Source organism: Mesoplodon bidens (genome assembly GCF_964165515.1).
Source record: "Mesoplodon bidens genome assembly, chromosome: 2".
NCBI classification, from domain to species: Eukaryota; Metazoa; Chordata; class Mammalia; order Artiodactyla; family Ziphiidae; genus Mesoplodon; species Mesoplodon bidens.
The window spans coordinates 26,522,607-26,545,566 of record NC_138177.1 but is presented as its reverse complement, the minus strand read 5'-3'; the positions used below and the strand labels follow the sequence as shown (position 1 = coordinate 26,545,566).

The window sequence follows — 22,960 nt, the reverse complement described above, 5'->3', positions numbered from 1 at the left end:
TGTTTTGCTCAGGACCCTATCATTCAAAGTACTTGCAGAACTATGTCAACATTACATCTGATTTACTAACTGCTTATGTTATTATAATCACTAAAAACCTGGGTCAAACGCATCCATTTGAGAAGTGCTACGTGTACCTGACATCATGGACACTGTGGGGAACTGGATGTTGTATAGAGCCTGCTTGCACAGGACCGGGTAAGTGCTGATTTTTTCCAATATGGCTCAGTTTTGAAAAGCCCTTTAAAATATTCACCAATGTTTTATACCCTTTAAGGGGTATAAAATTTACTTTTTTCTTTTCCAATCGGCAAAACCGTGCCATAAAGTGAAAAAACAGTTCCTACCTGACACCCTCTCTAGGCTGGCTCCATGCTCCAGTGGGGCTCTGTGGTGGTTGGGCCAGTACCAGCAGACTCCACAGGGTGTTGTCACTCTGAGCAGGAGCCAGCAACCCATGACTTCAGGGGACCTGAAATGGAAAAAAAGAGTTGGGTTTAAAATCAGCCATATGCTGAATGCCTCTGCCATAGCTGTTTACGGCATTCATCTGATAAACATACATACAGCTCATTCAAAACCCTGAATGCGGGCTTCCCTGGTGGCGCAGTGGTTGGGAGTCTGCCTGCCGATGCAGGGGACGCAGGTTCGTACCCCGGTCCGGGAAGATCCCACATACCGCGGAGCGGCTGGGCCCGTGAGCCATGGCCGCTGAGCCTGCGCGTCCGGAGCCTGTGCTCCGCAACGGGAGAGGCCACAAGAGTGAGAGGCCCGCGCGTACCGCAAAAAAACAAAACAAAACAAAAGAAACCCTGAATGCTATCAACCTTACATGGCCGTAAAATGAGGATATCTTGAGGTAGTAAGTTAAAGTCACCTTAATTAAGACAGTCCATTACTATGTGTACTGTTCTACTTAGGAGTATAAAAACTTTATACAGTATTCTCCATCCCATTCTTATGCCATCTCTATAAATTATGGCAGGCCACACTACTTAAATAAATCAGTGATTGGGAAACTGAGGCATAAAGCAGCCAAATGACCTGCCCAAGGTCATTTGTCATAGGGCCAGGGACAAGAACTCAGCCAGTCTAACACCCAGGCAGTGATCTGATGAAGGCAAATTCATCTCTTTATGATTAAAAAAAAAATTGAAAGACTAGAAATGAGTTGTGGTGTATTTCCTAAAAGCCTAGAAAAAAGTGTACTTTTTAAAAAAAAACTAAAGTGAAAATATTTTAAAAATATATATACACTGACTTTGAAAAATAAAAAGTTTGGAAATTAGCTATGAATAATTATCATTTACAGGTGTCAAACATTCTTTTAGAGGAGTGGTTTTCAAAGTGTGCTTCAGAGAGCGGAGGTGGCTTGGGGGTGGCAAGAGGGACAAGGAGTTGGGCTGTCGTTTCTTAACTCTCTTTATGTTCAATCACAACAGTGTCACTCTTATGTACTTTATATTAGAACTTCTCTATGAAATTCTGATTTCACAGCTGAAAAAAAGCGGGGTGGGGGGAACCACTGTTTAAACATATCTTAACATCTATCTTATTTAGCTCATTTTAGATAGCACTTGGTGCCTTGGAATGATGTTTTAGTTTTCAACTGCCAAGAAATTTTGGCATCAGGCGCCTTCCCATTTGATCTCACTAAAATGTAGATTATTTCTATAAAATGGCTTGATGGCTTGATCCCATTTTCCTACAGAAAGTAGGTATTAGGTAGATTCATCTTACACTTAGCCTTTCACAAAATATTCTCATGAGTCCTGTATTTTGAAAAGAGAATAAAATATTTATCAGACAATGTAATCATTCAGAAATTCTACACTTGTTAAAATTTCTTGGTTTCCAAATCACATTAATGTCTCCTTTGAAGATCTTATACCTAAAAGGCTTAAATAGGTGAGAAAATGGTAGAAGTATCATTTATTGACAGTATCATCACTTGCTGACACTGTGAAGACAACAACATATAATGGGAAAATATTTTATGAGAATTGCAGTCTTCTAGTGTTAAAAAGTTAAAATCTAGAATGTTAATTCTGTGCTATTCTATATTGATGATTTTAGTAGTAACATCTAGCATGAGTGAATGGATCAATTAATGTCCATAATATACATACACAAAATTGTATTCATACATCATGAAGTATAAGAAAATGTTTTGCTAATTGTTATTCAAATAAAACCTATCTCCCTGTTGAATTTCATAAATTTAATTCCTATTCTGTATTTTTATAATTTGAATGTTCTGAAATGAAGAATTTTGCATTAAGTCAACTCATCTTTCCTCGCATCCAAAATTTACTAAATGGACAAAATATATATACTTTATTAGTTGTCCTTTGTAACAAACTAACAATACATTATTTAACTGTTCTTAAAGCTTTAAATTACCAAATAGTGTTCCTAACATGTGAGGACAGAATAAGATAAAAGTAACACTAACAAATGAACCCAGGCCATGTTACAGGTTAGACTTACTAGGGGTCTCATACGAATGTTATGTTAAAAGCATATGATATAGATGACGTATTTCACCTTGTAGGTGAAGGGAGCAACATACACTGAGTGACAGCACTAAGGGCCTCTAATATTGGTCCACGTGGGCAGCCTCAGCAGCCCAAGTAAGTTGTTTAATAACAAAATTAAGATAACATGCTTCTCAGCTTCAAAACTGGCAAGGCATCTAACTCAACTTTGGCTTTTTAAAATATACTGGTTATCAAACTAGGCACTATTTAATAAGAATGATACTTAGACTTGGGAAAACAGCATCTTATTTTACAAAGACCATATGATCACCCTAAAGCTTTCTGATTCTAAAAAGAACTTGCTTTGATTCAAGTTGATAAACTAGATATAAAGACTGAGTGTCAATATTTTCCTAATGTCCACAATGTACATTTCCCTACTGATAATGTAGACAGTTTTGCTTTATACTCAAATTCACTTTAATACTTGGTTTGTTATCTGCTAAATTTCAGTATTTAAAAAATATTTATACATGTAGGGATATTTTATCTTCCTTCTTATTGTTTTATATGTTGTGTATTTTTACTTTTAAAACCCCTGAGCTAGAGTTTTATACACAGCACAAAATCATAGCAAAATGTATTATTATTAAATGTCACAACTGTAATCTAATCAAACTTTCTTGTTAGTTTTAAGTACAGGAAAAGATTTCTCTAGAGTAAAAAAAAAAAAAACAGAGAGAGAGACATCTTCTTTGTTTGACTGATATTCTCTCTATTAATATAACACTAAGTTAAAAATCAGGTCCATAATTCGTTCCAAACATCACACCTATATTACAGTTATTTAAATCTATTTTATTTCACCATGGTATTATATAATATGCTTTTGTTACCACAGCACTTAGTGGAACAGATATTTATAAAGTGGAGGTTGTCCAGTTCTACCAATACACAGATTAATTCCAAGTAATTTAATCAGAGTTCTCAAAGTGATTAATTCCCAACTCATCACTCCTTAGGGTGCCAAAACAAAGTGTATCAAAGTAGTATAATCTCGTTAGTATGATACCACCTACTATAGTACCTATAGTACAGGATACACAGTATCTACTATCCATCTCGAAAGAATTAAGTTGACAGATTATTTTATGCGATATCTTTCACTAATTCTTTCAACAAATGTTTATTGAGCATTATGAGCTTTTTGGCCATAAAAAAAAACTTGAGCCACTAAAATACTCAATGAAAAAGAGAGTGGCACAGATTATTACTGTCTTATCAGAGTTTTATCACATAAAAACAGGAACATAAAACTGGGATATTGGGCTTCCCTGATGGTGCAGTGGTTGAGAGTCCACCTGCCAATGCAGGGGACACGAGTTCATGCCCCGGTCCGGGAAGATCCCTCGTGCCGCGGAGCGGCTGGGCCCGTGAGCCATGGCCGCTGGACCTGCGCGTCCGGAGCCTATGCTCCGCAACGGGAGAGGCCGCAACAGTGAGAGGCCCGCGTACCGCAAAAAAAAAACAAAAAAAACTGGAATATTTTTGCTGCCCTGTATACCAGAAAGTTGATTATGTGTAGGAGGAATAAGTAAGCAAATATTGAAATTTTTCAAAGAATTACAGAAGGGGATGATTGAGTCAGCATGCTAGAACGGCCAGACGACATTATAATTCTAAAATCTGGCATTACTGGGTTTATATGGGAATAGAAATACTGGTTAACTTTCAAAGCAAAAACAAAAAGAAACGGAGCTAGGAGCCATAAGTACAGATATCATCTCAGCATATAGGAAATTTCAATAGAACTATCAATGCAGGCTCTAAGTTCACTAGATTATTACATAGTATCTCATTAGCCATAAAAGTAATAAATATTTGCCCTTCTCTAAAACTACAAATAAAATAATGGACTATTTTATATTTGTCTCTCTAACAAGTGCTGCTGCCAATCTGTCCCTCTAGCCATGTGATGGTAAATTTCACCATATGCAAGAAACGGCGGGAAAAGCTGCAAGCGCATCAGCTTTCTTTGGAAGGGGAAAAGGGAAGCATCTTATTACACAGCAGCAGTGTTAAAAAACCAACTCTACCAGCTGCTTAAGGACACTTGACATTAATAACCTGAAGCCTGAGGGTCCTGTGAAGAGCCCTCACGAGAAGACTGATCAGAAGTGGAAGGCTGTTGCTGGGTACGCACAGCTAGCTCCTGCTGCCTCTGCTGCTCAGCCTTCTTAAGCCTCAGTTGTTGCAGGCGCTTACGGAGCAAAGCTATCTCAGGCCCCCTTAGAAATTCTGACACAGATAGGAAAAGAAAGGTGAAAAGATAGTAATAAAACAGAACATAGTAAGAATCTGATTATACATTAAAGACAGAAGGGTATAAATAAAACACATGTCTCATAGAGGAATACTAAAAACAAATTTCTCAAAAAATTACTGATCATTAAATTATGATAAACTATACATACTTACACACCCAAATGCTTCTATTTAACTATGAATTAGACACATAGAGTTCTCTAAGAGTATTTAAGTAATTAAATGGAATGAAAGTAAAATCTTCCATAAGCAAAACATTTAAAACTGAACATTCCTTTCCTAATTGCATCTCTTTTTACAATACTAAGAAAAATTGAAAAATATCAGTTATCTCATTTACTCTTATACAAAAACTACTAATTTCAATCAAATAATAATTAAGATAATGAAAAAGTTATGCATTTGGAAATAACTCTTGCAATTTATTAGTAGAGAGCCCTTTAAAAAGTAAAAGTTTTATATTTTTCAGCTAAAATGTTTCTTTTTATGTTGGAATTATCATTTACTTTTTCTTTTGAGCTGAAAAATATTTACATAATCTTTAACATTTGCTTAAACTTTATCTGAGGCAGTGGTCACAGATAAAAAATAAAAACAGTATAACATGAAATTCTGCAGAGAATACTGAGTACCTACTAGGTATGAGGCACTGTTTTAGGCTCTGGGGATAAATAAAACATTGAACAAAAAAATAGTCCCTACTCATTTGTTCTGAGAGGAAAACAGACATCACTGCACACATACACACACATATATAATATACATGTATGCATTTATCTGTGTCAAGTAGGGATAATTGTTATGAAGTAAATTGGGCAGGGTCAGGTCAGGGTGATGAAGATTGTGGGGGAGTGGTTGTTGTTTTATGTATGGTCAAAAGGGAAGGCTTCTCCTCCTAAGATGATTTCTGAACAAAGACCTCAAGAATGTGAGGGAGTAAACTACATGGCTATCTGGAGGAAGAGTGTTCCAGGCAAAGGAAAGAGCAAGCACTAATGTTCAGAGGAGGATGTATAGCTGGATGCAGGATATATACTACAGGTAATGGCAGAAAAAATTGCTGATAGTTTGGATGCAGAGTGATCCCAAAGTTTTTGGTGTAGATAACAGGAAAAATGGAGTTGCCATTTATTGCAACGGGAAGAACAGAGAAGGAGCAAGTAGTATTAGAGGGAAGAAAAGAACTAACAGATATCCGAGTGGAGAAACTGACTCACTGTAATAGTCTAGAATTCACCAGTAGACCTGGATGTCACTGATGATGTTACTTTAAGCCACATTAAGAGAGTAAGTGATAATAAAGAAGTCTAAGAACTAAATTCTGGGCCACTTCAGTGTTTAAGAGAAGGAAGAACAGGAAGAGTAAGGAGAATTCAGTGAGGAGGCTGGAGAACTGAGTGAGCCAAGTTTTGTAAGCTCAGTGATGAAAGTGTGTCAAGAAGGATAAAGTAAGCAGCTGTGTCTGCTGATACAATGAAAAAGATACTGACCGGGAACTAACCACAAAGAAGACCTTGACAAGAGCCATTTCGGTGAAGTCACAGGGGCCAAAACCTGGCTGGAACAGGTTCAAGAGAAAGGGGAAGTAAAGAAGTAGAGGGACAAAGCATATATACTTCTTCTAGAAGTTTTGTTGCCAGTGGGGAACAGAGAAATCGGCTGATTGTTGGTGGGAGAACAGAATCAAGGGAGGTTTGTTTGGCTTAGTTTGGGAGATAATACATATGTTTGCATGCTGATGGACAATGTTTAATTGGGAGGAGGAAGAAAGATAATGAATGAGAAGTGGGCAAATGCAGGAATGATGTCCTTGAGTAGATCAAAGGAGGTGAATTACAGTGGATAAGAGGAGGGATTGGCTTTAGATAGGTGCATAAAAATGTCATCCACTCTAACCAAAGAGGAGGCAGAGTATATGAGCAGAGATTAGTTGTTGATTTGATGGAGGGAGCACATGGAATTTCTCTCACTGACACTGACAGCAAATTATACAAAACCAAATAACTTTCAGCCTCTTTTATATAGATTATAAGAGTGTAAAATTTGGTTTCTTGTTTCAGAATCAATCATGCCAGAGACACTAACCTTTTGTTACCATATCCCTTATTTGTAAAGAATTTTATTCAATTGGCAGTTACGGTTTAACAATTCAAGTGTCATCATAGTCTCTCATTGCTAGTTCCTCCTAGAAAATTCTCCAGTACCAAGTAGGATAGTATTCATTAACAAATGAATTGTGACGCTCAATAGTATAGTGCCTTCTTTTTAGGTATATACATATCCCATCGTTACTGTCAGCATAGTAGTAACACTTTTAGCAACATAAAATAAAGCATTATTATGCAGCCATAAAGTTTGTCATTTTATACTTCAAAAGAAATTACCATAAAGAGAGAGATTACAGATATGTCAAGTCTTGCTAAGAAAACTGAAAAAAAAAATCACAAAAAATTCACCTAACTTCATGGTTGTTTCAAACCCTCTCTCTTGCACTGCCAAATGTTTTATGGGGATATGAGTCTCCATCCTAGACCCACTAGGTGATGTAGCAAATCAATAGCAGGCTCTAAATATAAGCAGTGGTGCTCTATAACTTGGAAAATTAAGATTTAGTTACAAAAAAAAAAGATTTAGTTATGATAATGTCAGGAACCATTAATTCAATGCTCCCAGTGCTTTTCAAAGAAGAACTTGTTTGCTTACTTGAAGACTGGTTTTATGTCTCCCCAACCAAGTTTAAAAAAAAAAAAAAATTGAGGCTAGGGAAAGAAGTCATCACGCAGCTAACTAGGAAAGGCAAATATTGAATTAAAAATTCCAAGCAGGGGCCTCCCTGGTGGCGCAGTGGTTGAGAGTCCGCCTGCCGATGCAGGGGATACGGGTTCGTGCCCCGGTCTGGGAGGATCCCATATGCCGCGGAGCGGCTGGGCCCGTGAGCCATGGCCGCTGGGCCTGCGCATCCGGAGCCTGTGCTCCGCAACGGGAGAGGCCACAACAGTGAGAGGCCCTCATACCGCAAAAAGAAAAAAAAAAAAAAAAAAAAAAAAATTCCAAGCAGAAATACCAGTCTAAACAAATAGTTCTGCTAGCAGTTTGAAGTATTAAAGGCACATAAGACACATACGCATTACATCTTTTTAAAAATGTATAAACAAACATATATAATTTGTAATATGAATAAATGCTTGGAGAACTAATTTTTGTTAACATTAGCCAAAATCGAAAGTGAATACACTGAATACCTTTGGGTTGAATTTTAAAAACGATAACAAAACAATTCTCAACAATGAGTCAGGAAGTGCTAATGGGAAATTTGTACTTTCATCTCCTGAAACTACTAACCTTGCTCTTCTTGTTTTTTTCTGAAAGACTCTAGGCTAGTCTCCCTAATGACAATTCCCACTGATGGAAAAGAACAATAAACTATAGTTGACCCAACAAAGGTCCATTTGGTTCTAACCTCAAGTCCTGCCTCTCTTCCAATACAGAGGGTCTTTTGTCCTGGACACTGGATTATTTTTATATCTAATTTGGTGGTACTTTATCTGCTTGCTATCAACTGTCCCCCACTCCCAACTTGCTACTTTGTCCAGGTGATCCTTGTGTTTTTTTTCTCCTAGAACTGGTCACTCCTTTACTGACTTCCAAGTTCCTCTGATCTCTTCTTTAGTTTCCCCAAAGTGGAAGTCACTAACCTAATATTTCCACTTGTTTCTAATCTCTAAATTGCCTATATCTCATCTGACTAGATCCTGATCCCCTTTAAGGAAACTATAAACTGAATATCTGGGCTTTGAAAGGTTTGTTTTGCTATGCCATACAACAGAGTTCTTACTTCCCCAGGAATTTTTCTACAGAGCTCAATTCAGCTATAAAGATTATGAAAGGACCTAAATAAATGTATAAACCTGAGCAGACACAGTAATTTATAAATAAGCAGGAATCCACGCATAAGCCATGAAACACTATCTTAAAAAAGTTCAATTCTCATGGTCTGAGTGGTCCATTAATTAGAAACACATGGATCCTTTAGGTGACTCACTTCTCAAGGTGAGCCCCCAAAACTGAGTTTTGTATGTACTGATATCCCCATCCAATCCAAAGAAACCACCTTCTCTTTCTTAAAGTAAGACCAAAGTAGGCAATTAAACTATAACACACTGGAATGAGTGCCTCATTTAACACTGTCTCATTATAAGAGGCTCCTTACCATGGAAAAAAATTACAGATAACACACAAAATGAAGACATTTCTAGACTTAGTTTAAGAAACAACTAAGGGCTTCCCTGGTGGCACAGTGGTTGAGAGTCCGCCTGCCGATGCAGGGGACACGGATTCGTGCCCCGGTCTGGGAAGATCCCGCATGCTGTGGAGCGGATGGGCCTGTGAGCCATGGCCGCTGAGCCTGCACGTCCGGAGCCTGTGCTCTGCAACGGGAGAGGCCACAACAGTGAGAGGCCCATGTACCAAAAAAAAAAAAAAAAAAAAGAAACAACTAAAAGTGATGTCTGATAAGCATTACTAAGAAAGAAAAAAATATTTTATAGTTACTTTGAAGTACTTTTTATAAATAAAACTATGAAGATTTCATTTTAACCTATATAGTTTCAGCTCACAGTCATATCTATCTGGTTTTTAAATAGATAATCTTATAACCATATTTTCAAAGGCACAGTCTTTTGTTAAATATTCAAGAAAAGACCATGTATAACATAAGAATCAAAATGTTAGATTCTGAGTTATGCATATAGAATGTAGTTTCAAATGGTCTATGTGAATGAAAATAAAATTCAAGAATACAAAGGGTGAAGATGTCCAAATTAAAAAAAAAGATCTACCAACTGACTTCAAATTCCACTTTAGTATATTTTATCTTCCTAATTCAGCTACTATACCCAAAGCCAACTCTGTGGCTCCCTCTAGACACACTATTCTTCAGGTATGCATTTTATATATTCACCTTACTGTGGCTCCATTTTTTCTTCCTACCCATATTTCTGTCTTGATTTTATCATTTATCAAAATGATTTTTTTAAAGTATTTCCATAAAATATTTCTGGAACGAAGTAAGAAAAAATATCTATTCAGTCTTATGTGGTCTGGACAGCCAAGGGCAAATAATGGATCCAACAGCAATATATGGCTGGATATCCATTCACAGCATCTTCCCTAGGTATCATAAAATTTGTGGAGCCTACTGGAAACATCCAGAATGAATGAAATGGGACTGAAACTATAAAGACTATAATATAGCTAAATATTCTATATAGGTTATAGTAGCTTAAAGATAACAGTCTTAACAGTATCGTCAAAGAGTGACTACTGTTTGGAAGAAAAAGAGGCTTACGTAGAACAAGATAAATAAAACCTCTGTCTTTATGAGAGAATTTTCTAATAAGAGAAAATAAGGCATAAACAAATGAATAAAAAATAAAATAATTACAAATTGTATAAGTACTTTTCAGGAAATAAATAGGGCTATATAAAAGAAAATAAAATTTTAGGGAGGATAGGAAAGGAAGATGAATCTAGCTAGGGTAGTTATCAAACACCTCCCTTGGGTGACATTTGAGCTGAGAACCAAAAAAAAAGGAAGAGCTTCTCAGGTACAGAGATCAGTAAGTACAAAGACTCAGAATCCAAAAGAAAGAGGCAGAAGAAAACTTGGCACATTCAAGGAACTGAAAGAAAACCAGTACAGCTGGAGTGTAATGATCATTAGGAAGTGCGAATGTGGTATGAAATGAGGCTAGAGACAGGCAAGGGCCCAGCCATATAGGTTCTTTTAGGTCCACAGTAAGGAGTTTCAGTTTTTTCTCTTGTATTTATATTTATAAATGCAATTAGAAGTCTTTGAGGGCTTTTAGACAACAGAACTATATAATCTGATTTAACATTTTAAGATACTCATACTGGCTGCTGCATGGAGAATAAATTATAAGGGAACAAAAGTAAATGAAGAGAGATCAATTAGTGGACAACAAATTATGTAAGATGGAAAGATGTAGAACATATTTTAGATACAGAACCAACAGAACTTGCTGATGGATTGGGTGTGGGACATGAAGGAAAGCAAGGAATCAGTAATTCACAGGCTATTAAAATAAGCACATGAGCAGTAGTTACAATTTACTAAGATATGAAATGACCAAGATGAAAGAGATTAGTGAGATGGGAAGGATAGGAGGATAAATTAAATTTCAGTTTGGACACATTAAACCAAAGATAACCAAAAAGAAGTCAAATAAGCAGTTGGAGACAGGAGTCTATAACTCAGGGTAGAAAATCAGATTGTCAATATACATTTGGGAATCATCAACTTAGAGGAGATATTAAATGCTATGGGAATTGATGCAATTAACCAGGGATAGAGTACATGTAGAGAAGAGAGCACAGACTAGGGGTTTTACTAAAATATTGAGAACTATAGAATAAGAAATATCAAAAATCGTTACTGAAAACCAGCCAGAGTTGCTAATAAGAGTAAGTAGGCAAAAGTGGTGTCATAGATGCCAAAAAAGGAAAGTGTTTCAAAAAAGAAGTGACAGACTATGTTAAATGCAACTGGATTAAAAAATCTACTAAGTACGAACAGAGAAGTATACTTTAAAACAGGCAAAATGGAAGTCACTGGTGACTTTGACAAAAAGTTTCAGTGGAAAAGGAGGTTAAAAGGCAGAGTGGAGTTGGTTGATAAATAAGTGGAAGATGGTAAGAAAATGGAGACAGTATATGTAAGCTATTCTTTTGAAGACTCTGATTATAAAAGGAGCAAAGACATGAGTCTGGAGGGGAATATGGGACAGTTAAGAGATATTTTTAAGATAGAAGATAATTATAGAGCATGTTTGAGGTGGAAAGGAAAAATTCAGTAGAAAAGGAATAATAAAGATGCAGGAGAAGGAGCAAAGTCCTTGAGAAGCTGGAAAGAGATGCACTGGCCAGCTTTTGTTAGGAGCAGATACACTTCTTCCCAAAATGGGACTGCTTCTGTCACAGACAATGTGAGTATAGATGCTGGAAAGTTGGGAGATTCAAAAGTAGGAAAGTGAACGCTTTTTTTCCCCACTGTGAATGAAAGAAGGTTATAAGCTAGGGGGTGGGATGAGGGTAAAGGGCGGTGCTAAAAGTTTGAGAGACATGAAGGTGTGAAACAGACATTCTGTCTAGGTGCTGAGCAACAGTGTTGGAAGACTGCTTTAACGCAGAGCGCCAATGAAATCTGTGGTCATGAATTTCTTCACTATCAGTGACTCAATTGTAGACTAAGAGAAGGCAAATAATTAGGTTCAGTCAGAGATGGAGTTTTGCCAGGCAAGTCTTCACATTCCCACTGTCCCTCTCCCTCAGTCCAGTAAAAGTGACAGAGGAAATGCAAGGGACCTGAATGAAAGATACAAACATTTACATAAAGAGGTATCCACAGCAAGGCAAGAAGCATATCTTTTGTTTTCTCCATCTCTATGCAAGGCAATAATAGAAATCATGGCTCTAGGATGATACTCCCACCTACATGGATAATTCCTACTATCCACAAACCCATCTGGACTTAGAAGTGAATAAAAGATTGAGAAAAAAAAACATAAAGAGCATTAAGTCCTTATTGTTAAAATGCTAAACTCTGGGATTATGAAAGGCCTATTGTCAAAACAATCATAGACATAATCTTTAGATGTTACATCTAATATCAAATCATCTTCCTCAACAGCAATACTGTCTTGGTAACACGGAAATATTCCAATTTTCCATAGTTTAGTCAGCCAAAATTCTTTCCATAACCTACCAGTTAAAAGTATCTCCTATGTTTCTTTGAAAAATGTATAGACAAAAAGTGTCAAGTAATGTTTAATGTTGCTTGATCATCACAAAAATGTTTTTTTCTATTTCAATGATTCAATGAAATAGAAATAGTATTCAAGTATTTAATACTTACATCAAATATTAAAAAGGATTTAGTAATTTCAAATGTAGTATTAGAATGTGTTAAGTATCTATGACAAAAAGGAAAAATGAAATTCCATACTAAGTAGCTTACTCAGAAACGTGTTTAAGAAACAATTGGAATCAGTTAAGATTCAGTGGAACGTGAACATGAGATAGGGAATCTTCTTGCTAAGTTTTGACCAAACTTATAATTGATCAGAATCTTTAAGACTATTCCCAAGAATGCTATCACTTTAAAAAGCCTTGTTTTTACCAATTTTACCTGTTTTGAAAAGCAAACTTTTAAATGATTCTGTCCAGACTTCCTTAACCCTCCAAAATATTTTATTTTCCCATAACTTGAAATGCTGTATCAATTAGAATATGGAAAATCTAATTTCATAGCTCATCTTTAGGTTATTATTATAGGTAAATTGTACACAAGTGTTATTTAACAGCCACATAATTGAGTCTGGCTTCTATTCCCATAGAAACTGAAAATGAATTACCAAAAATGGGATATACTGATAAAAGAGTGTTTAATTTAAAACACCCCATATTTGGTGATCTGGCATCAGATTTCAGAGAAGCAAGAATAAAGTGACAGCTTGGCAGTTAAGCTGTTAGGAATTTTTTTTTATAGGCTTTAGCTGAGCCCTGCCAGATGTATCCTTAGTCGCTAATATTTTTGATTATATATCGAGGAATATACTTCCTTAGAAAAACTCAAAGAAAAATATGAATGAACATCTTGTTGGTTATTATAATTACATGTATATATTTAAAATGTCAAGTAAACTACAGATATATCTGCTAAAGATTATTATGTAAACACTAGCACATTCCATAGCTGGGGGTGGGGTGAGGTGTTTGAACATGAGGAGTTGCAATATTGAGAGGAAAACACAATTTTAACAGAATTTAGAAGTTGATTTTTTTCACTAACATCAAATACCAAGAAGACAAGGATTTGATAAAATAATTTCTTCATGTAAATATAGGAGAAGTAATTCTTTTGGTAAATTGTATACATTGTTGACAAGAGACTACATAAAATTCATCATAAAGAATGTATTAAAAGTATGTCATGATTTGAGGAAAAATAATTAAAAAAACATAAATACAATGGATCTAATAATAATCAGGGCTATATTTTCACTATCACTTTAACACAGACAACCAAAGAAAGATATTTTGGTCTATAATTGTCTATAAAAATAATTGTTAAGTCAAGTGCATTAAACTATGTCAAAACACTATCTGCTGGTACTTACATTTTTTAAAGAGCTGTCTTGTGTAAACTGAAGATTCCTGCTATTTATTAAAATTCATGCAAGTGAGGCATACTTGAATTTTGTTTTTAAGTTACACATTCACATATTACATGTCATTTTGATCATTTATTCCAGCAAGAATAAGTTGATGTGATGTAGTATCTTTCAAAATAGCCCAAAAAGAAGTTTTCATTATCAGAAATCATCAGATGAACCATAGCCTATTTAAAGAGTAACATCCTCACCAGACTGATGATGTGTATGGTGTCCAGATGCCTCAAGAGACTGCCTTTGTTCACTGACTGGTGAAGACAGCAAAGAAGTAGAATGAGGGCTTTCTGTAGAAGATGATGCTGAATGAGCCTGAGCTGACATCGTAGAGGATGTAGAAGGTTGAAGAAACTGTTCAGCTGGAGTGTCTACTTCCATAGCAGTTTCATTTTCACCCACTTCCAAATCAGTACTTGATGGGACCGTAGGAAGAGTTGAAGCATCTGGCTGACTAGTTCCACCTTCAAAAAACACATTGTAATACAAATTCAAATACTAAATGCTTTCCAAAACCAACTAGTCTAGAGATATGTTCAAGAAATACGTGTGTGTGTGTGTGCACACACACACACACACACACACACACAGAGAAACAGATTATTTCAGGATATCAAAAGCACCCACCAGGCTAATTAATAGGGGTAAAAAATCTACCTATGGCACATTCTTGTTATAATAATCAACCCTTCAAGCAAAATGCTCAGTATGGTAGCTTGACTTACACAAAGCTAAATAACAGCTTGAAAGATTCCTATAAATAATGTCTAGTTCCTTAAGTTTGAAGATGATGATTCTGATTTAATAGCTGGATAATAGGAAAATGGACTTATATTAATATATTTCTACTCTGTAACATAATGTCCTTGGTAAAATATTTAATAAAAAAATTTTATTAACAAGAGTAAAGGTACAAATAGGTCATAACAAGATTAAGTTCCTGATTCCCATTTCATTAGCAGTAACGTTTTAACCACTAAAATAACATGATGCAGTCATGATTTTAAAAGGCTTGAATGTCTACCATGTGTTGTGCTAGGCCTTGTGCTATCTGCAAAGGAATAATTAAGAATACTCAATAAACATTAAACATTTCCTTGATTTTGCTTCAAATCTATATTATTAAAAGACAGATAGAATGAACTAATCAAGTTCATGTCTTGCAAGATCCAACTACTACAGAATATAAAAATTTTTCTTTTAATCATCTTGATTTCAATATTTCTTAGTTTAAATTTAAGCACAAACGTAATAACTCTTAAGCAAATCCACAGTCTAAGAAATTTTTTTAAGTTTGTATGCAGAATTTAACAAGAACCATTTATGGATGAAATTCAATAGAATTTTTCATCTTGGGACTTAAAACATTTAGGAGTTAACTTTCATACTCCTGATTTTTTGACAGAGATAAGTAACTTGCCAAAGACCACAAAGCTGGAAAGTAGTGAACCAAAATATGAAAACAGGTCGGCTAACACTAGAAACAGAAATTGACAGCCATTGTATATAAGTAACCAAAAGAAGAAACTATTTAATTATATAAAACTTATCTAAAGAGTTTTATCTATATCCCTCCTCAGAGCACATACAAAAGTACTTACAATAGGGGATATCAGACTCTCTTACTTTTTCTGAGAAAAGCAAAAAATTAAGGCTAGGTCTAGAGGAGCAAATTATACCAAATACCCTTTGTTCTCTACTGCTCCACACAATACAATAAGAACCTTATGATTACTAAAGATATAAAACATGGTATACATTAGATGATATTAATAAAACTGACTTCAATAAATAGTTTTTGCAGGTTTTCTGGTAACTTTAATTAATAACAAAAATTACCTCTGGGTCGAGATCTTCCTCGTCCTCTATTGCTTTGTGCGACTTCACTTGCTTCTTCAAACCACCTTGATAACATGTCAGACATTCTCTGCATCAATGACACGTTGGGACTTTGCTCTCCTATGACAACACAGGTCTTATCAGTGGATTTAGGAATAGGTCAGGATCTTTCATTAATGCAAAAACCTTGATATGAAGGCTTTAAAATGAAAGCAATTTTAAAAAATCAAATTGCCTAAATAAATTATATGAATGTATATATAAACCTATTAGGGCTATCATCACATTTTATAGTAAATGTTTACATGAATGACTCTCCATCTCTATTTTGAGTTCCTCAAGAACAGGACTTACATCTCCTACATGTTTGCCAATTCTTAAGTACTTCCACACTACCACCCCTACCCCAACCCACATCTTTAGTTCTAAGAGCAGACAGCTAGGAAGGGCTCATGAATTCTAAGCTGAACAGATTGAAAGAAAAGTTTGACCTCTCACTTAAATTTCCTTCAACTGAAGGTTTGCCCTCTCACTTAAATTTCCCTAAACTGAATTTATTTTTATCATCATTTACTGCAAATTCCACATAATTGAAATTAACGGAAACCAGAAAATTTTTTATTTATCTCTTTCCTCCCCTCTTGTCTCCCCTCAAATATACGAGTACTTTCTTAAGGACATTTTCAAATTAAGTATCACATCAAATTGAAACTGTGACAATTCTATTTTACAATCATATAATTTAAAATGGAAATCATTTGTTTTGAATTTTCTGTGAAAACAGAATTTATTTTATGCTTTATTACCTTTATATAATGTAGCTTTATATTTTAAAATATATTAAATAATACCAACAATAATATATTGGGAAATATGCTTTTGATCTTAAAAGATTTCAGAAATCATTAGAATAAGATTTTTGCTATAGATCCATTTATTAAAATCACACACATTACTTCTATCCACTGTGCCCTGGTGGCACAGTGGATAAGACTCTGCACTCCCAATGTAGGGGGCCCGGGTTCAATCCCTGGTCAGGGAACTAGATCCCACACACATGCCACAATTAAGAGTTCACATGCCACAATTAAGAGCTCGCATGCCACAACTAAGGAGCCTGCCTGCTGCAACTATGACCCAGTGCAACCAAATAAATAAATAAATAAATATTTTTAAAAAAAATTCTGTATCAAAAAAAGTGGGCCATCTTAACACTCCCAAAATAGTAGTTTCTTATGCTTATCAAAGGCATCTGATAGGAGGAAAAAACAATTTTTTTATGTGCTCTTATAAAACTCTCAGATTGGAAACTGGGAGTTTTCATTACTCTTTATATCAAATACCAAGGCAAAAATTACTATGTTTGATAATACCCAATGTTTTTTGTGGCAAAAGACATTCTTACACTTTCAGTGGGAATACAAAATAGTGCATACTTTTCAGAGGGTAATTTGATAACTATCAAAATTAAAATGTAATTATCCAGTGACCCACACATTCTACTTTTAGGAATTTATCCTAAGATACACTTGCACAAGTATGGTAAGATATGTATGAAGATGTTTGTTACAGCATCACTTATAATAGTGAAAAAAATGGAAACGAGTTAAAATATTAATTTTTAAATACCATATTTTTTAAAAGCTGACCAAAGTATAGTTACCATCTCTTTCTCGTTCACTCTCAGGCCTTGCTCGGGGTCCAGTATCTGACCAATCACCACGAAGTCTCAAACGCTTAACTGGAGGCTGTCGTAACTAAAAGATGAGGAGAAAACTCACTTGCTCAATTCTTAAAGCACACTGTAAGTCTAATAGATTCTTTCCATCTTCTTACTTCCTTTACTGAGATGCTAATCAAACTATGAAAGATAGCCATACATATCCATTGATGTTGACAGCCTGTACTTATTATCTTCAACCTAAAGTTTGAATGCAACTTTAAAATCATGTAAATGTGATATCTAATCCTACCTGTATCACTTTCCAACTGACAAGAGGAAAGTTATCTAACTACAGTGAGCCTAAGTTTTCTACTATGATGATATAGTCTAGGTAAAGTACCTAAATACCTAACTGGCAATAGAAGTAATCATTATTTTATTATTATTATTGACAATTTGCTCTCTGGTTCTCCCCCAGTACCTATTCCAACCCTGCCTTGTTGCTCTCATTCTCAACTATTAACTTTTCCTCCTACTTCAGAGAAAATAAAGTCAGTTCTATAGAAATGACATCAATTTCCTCAGCTGCATTCTACAACTTACCTGTATCTACTTCTTAATTCCTTCCAATCTTTCTCAGGAGATGGATCACTTGTTTTGTTTAAGCTTAATCTCGATCTGTGCTTTTTATTTCATTCCTTGAACAATTATTCTCTCTATCCCTACATTCATCTCTTCTCTCTTGGTTCTTCCTCACAGTATGCTAAAGGTTCTTATCATTTTTAATAAACAGAACACCTCAATTTCATATTTCTATCCAGCTACACTCTTTTCTCATGCTTTCTGAAGCTTTACTGTCAAGCCTCTTTTAAAAAGTCTATATTCTGGGGGGAGGGATCAACTGGGAGACTGGGATTCACATATATACACTAATATGTATAAAATAGATAACTAATGAGAACCTGCTCTATAGCCCACGGAACTCTACTTCATTGTACAGTAGAAACTAACACAACATTGTAAAACAACTATATCCCAATTTTTAAAAATAAGTCTATATTCATTCTATTTTTATCTACCACTCCTCTCAATTCACTGAAGTCAACCTTACGTTCCCATTTTTCCACTGAATTCATTCTCACCAATATCACCAGTGAATGATCAACGACTAAGTTCACTGATCAATGATAAAATGATTAAAACAATTTCCAATTCAAACAGCACCTTTCAGAGATTATTTTATTTGATGTCTATGGCATCTGACACTCTTAATCACTGCCTTTAACCATTATATTTTAACATCTTTTTATTGAGATATAATTCACATATCATAATATTTACCCTTTTAAAGTAGACAAATCAGTGGTGTATATTCACAAAGCTATGCAACTACTTGTATCACACTAATCCAGAACATTTTCATCACCGTAAAGAGAAACCCTATACCTATCAGCAATCATTGCCCACTTCTCCCTCTACTCACCTCCTGGCAACTACTAATCTACTTTCTGTCTCTATGGATATGCTTATTCTGGACACTTCATATAAGTGTAATAACATAATATGTGGCCTTTTGTGTATGACTTCTTTCACTTAGCATAATATTTTTCAAGGTTCATCCACGCTGCAGCATATATCAGTATTTCATTGCTTTTTATGGCTCAATAATATTCCACTTTTTGAATATACCACATTTTGTATATTCATTCACCAGTTGATGAACACTGAGTTCTTTCCACTTTTTGGCTACTGTGACTAATGCTGCTCTGAACATATGGGCAAGTTTTTACGGGGACCTGTTTTCAATTTTCTTGGGTATATATCTAGGAGGGAAATTGCCGAATCATATGATAACTTCTATACGTAACTTTTGAGGAACTGACAAACTGTTTTACAATACACCTGCACCATTTTATACTCCTACCAGCAATGTATGAGGGCTCCAATTTCTCCACATTTTCATCAACAACTGTCATTGACTTTTTTATTTTAACCAACCTAGTAAGTGTGAAGTGGTGCCTCACTGTGGTTTTGATTAGTGATGTTGAACATCTCTTTATGTGCTTAATGGTCATTTGTATACCTTCTTTGGAGAAATGTCTATTCAAATCCTTTACCAATTTTTTAATTTAGGATACTTGTCTTTTTATTGTTGAGTAGTAAGTGTTCTTTATATAACATATTCTGGATACTGGATTCTAAATCATAAACCAGATATGTGATTTGCAAACATTTTCTCCCATCCTGTGGGTCACTCCCTTTTATTTTTTCTAACATAACATTCATTGATTCTTTTTTCTTTCACGATTAAGCAGGTTTTAATAGAAATCTGGTGACAGCTTAGCTGTAAATTTTCTATTTGCTCCTGGAAACCATACATACCAAGCAACAAGGAAAATGGGGGGGGGGGGAAGTCTCCATCCTCAGCAAAGGAAACAGAAAAAAAAAAAAGACCACACAAAATCCATGTTATGTGTAAGTATGGTTAAAAGCAACTGAGAATAACAAAATCTGCAGAGGAAGTCACAAGTGTGACAAAGAAAAATCAGAAGATTAGAGGATGCTTAGTGTGGTAGTTATCTAAAATCTCAGACAAATAATCATTTCCAGAAAGAGAGAGTCTCACCCTGTATATAAATTGTACTTAGAATTAAGAGCTCTGTTCCACGGTTACGAGAGAGAAATTTTTATATTATACAGGCAAAGAACTGATGTTATAACCTCAGCAACTATTTCTGGAACAAGATCTTCAAGTTAAAAACAGTCCTAAGTTTGATTTTTTGAGATATGCGAAATAACCTACTCAAGAATTCTGTAAATGATACGGCATTCATTCAATCAGTCATTCAATAAAAATTTTTTTAGCACCTTTCATGTGTCAGGTACTACTCTAGGTATTGGGGAAAGATCAATGTACAAAACATACAAAAATTCCCAATGTCACAGAGTTTATAGCATACATGAAATTAAAAAGTAAAATATACAGAGAAAATGGTAAGTGTTACAGAAAAAAATAAAGTATCAATAGAAAAGGGTGATAGGTAGTACCAGATAATTAAGGGTTACAATTTTAAATAATGTGGTAAGGTAGGATCTAACGGAGAAGGGAACATAGGAAAAGCCCTATAAGAAGTAAAGGAAAAAGAAATCCAGATATCTAGAGGAGATCATATCAGGCAAAATAAATGCAAAAGCCATAAGGTAGCTTAGCCTGTCTGAGTAAACAAGTAAGTAGATGTAGCTAGAGCAGAGTAAATAAAGGAGAGAGGAGTAGAAGTAACAAGAACCAGATGATATAAGATCTTGAAGCCACTGTAAGGACCTCAGTTTTGTTCTGAGTGAGGTGGGGAGCCTTTTGGAGTGTGGATGATCAGAACAGTGGCATGATTTGACTTATGTTTTAAAGGATTACTTTGACTACTGTGTAGCTAACTAAAGGATTGGAGGGGGTGGGTATGAAAGCAGGGACCTGGGAAGAAAGCTACCATAATAATCTAGGAGGAGAGATGCTGATGACTTGGATTAGAGTATTAATAGTAGAGTGGGAAGCAGTACTACAGATTTTGGATACAGGTTTCCCCTACTATCTGAAAGCAGAATGTTCCTATGAAAACTTTCATAAGTCAAAATGGAGTAAAATGAAGAAGCAATTACCTTAGGACACATCTTGCTAATGGATGCACAGAATAAATTGAGATAACAGCACAGATGCTCACAGACACAATTCAATGCTACGACAGCTTGAGGCTGAGACAGAGACACAATTCAAAGCTATGGCAGTTTGATGCTGACACGTCGAGTATAGTTCACTGGGAAGGAGCTTGGTGATGCCACTTGCTGCTCAGGATGCACACTGCAAACAAACGCCAAATGCCATTTTCGCTTTTCCCCTTTTTTTTGTAAAAGCAAAAATCCTCTTTGGATTTTTTAGTTAGTGAAAGCAGGTACTAAGCAGGTCTCTAGTAAAAGCAAAGTATATAGAAGCAAACATTCAAAAAGCAGGGGATACATGCAATTCTTTTAGGGATAAATTATGGGGACCAGGAGAAAATGAGAGATTGGCTTCAACAAAGCAGCCCAATAATGTGCTAGGTAGGCGGGGGAAATGTCAAAAAGATATGAGAGAAAAACAAAAAGAAAGAAAAGACAATAAAAAGGAAAAAGGAATACCAAAATAAAGGAAAATGAGAAGTGGAAAAAATTTGAATAAGACAAAAGAATATGCTAAATAAAGAAGGGGAACAGAAATTCCCTGGCAGTCCAGTGGTTAGGACTCTGAGCTTTCACTGCCAGAGGCCTGGGTTCAATCCCTGGTCGGGGAACTAAGAGCCAGCAAGCCGAGAGGCGTGGCCAAAACAAAAAGGGGCGGGGGTGAAAGACAAATTATTAGAGGACAAAGGAAATAATATAGGAAATAAAAAGAGACCCCTACAAGTTAAGAAAATATAAAAATATGAAAACATAAGAAAAAAATCATATATTAAACTTTTATTCATACTTTAAAACCCTGCTCAAGTGTTTCTTACATTCCCAGTCAAAAACAATTATTCCTTCTTTTGGTCTACTTATATAGAACATAATACTTACATACAATTCTATTATTTTAAGTTTCACACATTTATTTATAAACTTTATTCCTTTATAAATTTATTTATTTATTTGTAAACTCCTGAATGAGAGATCATGTCTTTGTTACAGTCATCCCTGATTTTCTAAAGTTTAGTATAGTATGCAGTATAGTAGCCACCCAGTAAATATTTGGTGAGCTGAGATGAGTTTGTCTGAACATTACTGTCAAGGATTTAGCATAAAACACTGAAAGAAAAGATGGCAAGATTAAGAGGAGGACACGTTGTTAATTTCTTTTTCTATATAGACCTGTGAATTATTTCATTTATTACAATAAGGATAATTTATTTTTTAAATTTTAATTCATTTTCAGAATTATTTTTCTTAATTTAGTTAATTCAAGAAAGAATACTGAGAAAAACATGTTCAAAAAAACCAACTGTTCATAATTAAGCCTCTTTCACTCTGATTATATAAACATCTTTAGGCTAAGTATTCTATGGGATAAGAGCTGGTTGGCTCACTTAAAATGTTTCTGCATTTCCAACTCTTTCGTTCTGTAACAGTCACAAGGTATGACTGTAACTCTACTGAAGCGCATTATCTCAAGAGGAAATTACATAGCAACAACAAAATGACAGAGCAGATTTCACATTTTCAATCAGACCAATAAACTCAAAAATTGTTTCATAAGCCATCATACCCTCTTCTTCACCAATTTCCTAATTCACTTAAACACAGTGCCAAATTTAAAATCCCAAAAACACATGTATAAAGTAATCTTGATTTTTTTCTAATTTTATAGCTCTCTCAACCTGCAACTATAAGAACTGGATTTA

At 35.1% G+C, this 22,960-nt stretch overlaps 1 protein-coding gene across 8 annotated transcripts in view; it reads right to left on the bottom strand.

The window, feature by feature from the left end:
* The window catches only part of DCAF6 (DDB1 and CUL4 associated factor 6), a 172,678-nt gene that overhangs the window by 74,441 nt on the left and 75,277 nt on the right, over positions 1 to 22,960 (bottom strand). For 4 of the 8 annotated variants that reach the window (XM_081226466.1, XM_081226467.1, XM_081226468.1 and 1 more), the window contains exons 8-11: positions 17,553 to 17,646; positions 15,890 to 16,009; positions 14,248 to 14,514; positions 4,608 to 4,778 (exon numbers count right to left, since the gene is read on the bottom strand). In XM_081226466.1, coding sequence (XP_081082592.1) covers positions 4,608 to 4,778; positions 14,248 to 14,514; positions 15,890 to 16,009; positions 17,553 to 17,646 — 652 coding nt within the window. The remainder of the gene's footprint in view (positions 1 to 4,607; positions 4,779 to 14,247; positions 14,515 to 15,889; positions 16,010 to 17,552; positions 17,647 to 22,960) is intronic. The other 4 variants (XM_081226470.1, XM_081226471.1, XM_081226472.1 and 1 more) reach the window with 1 other exon arrangement.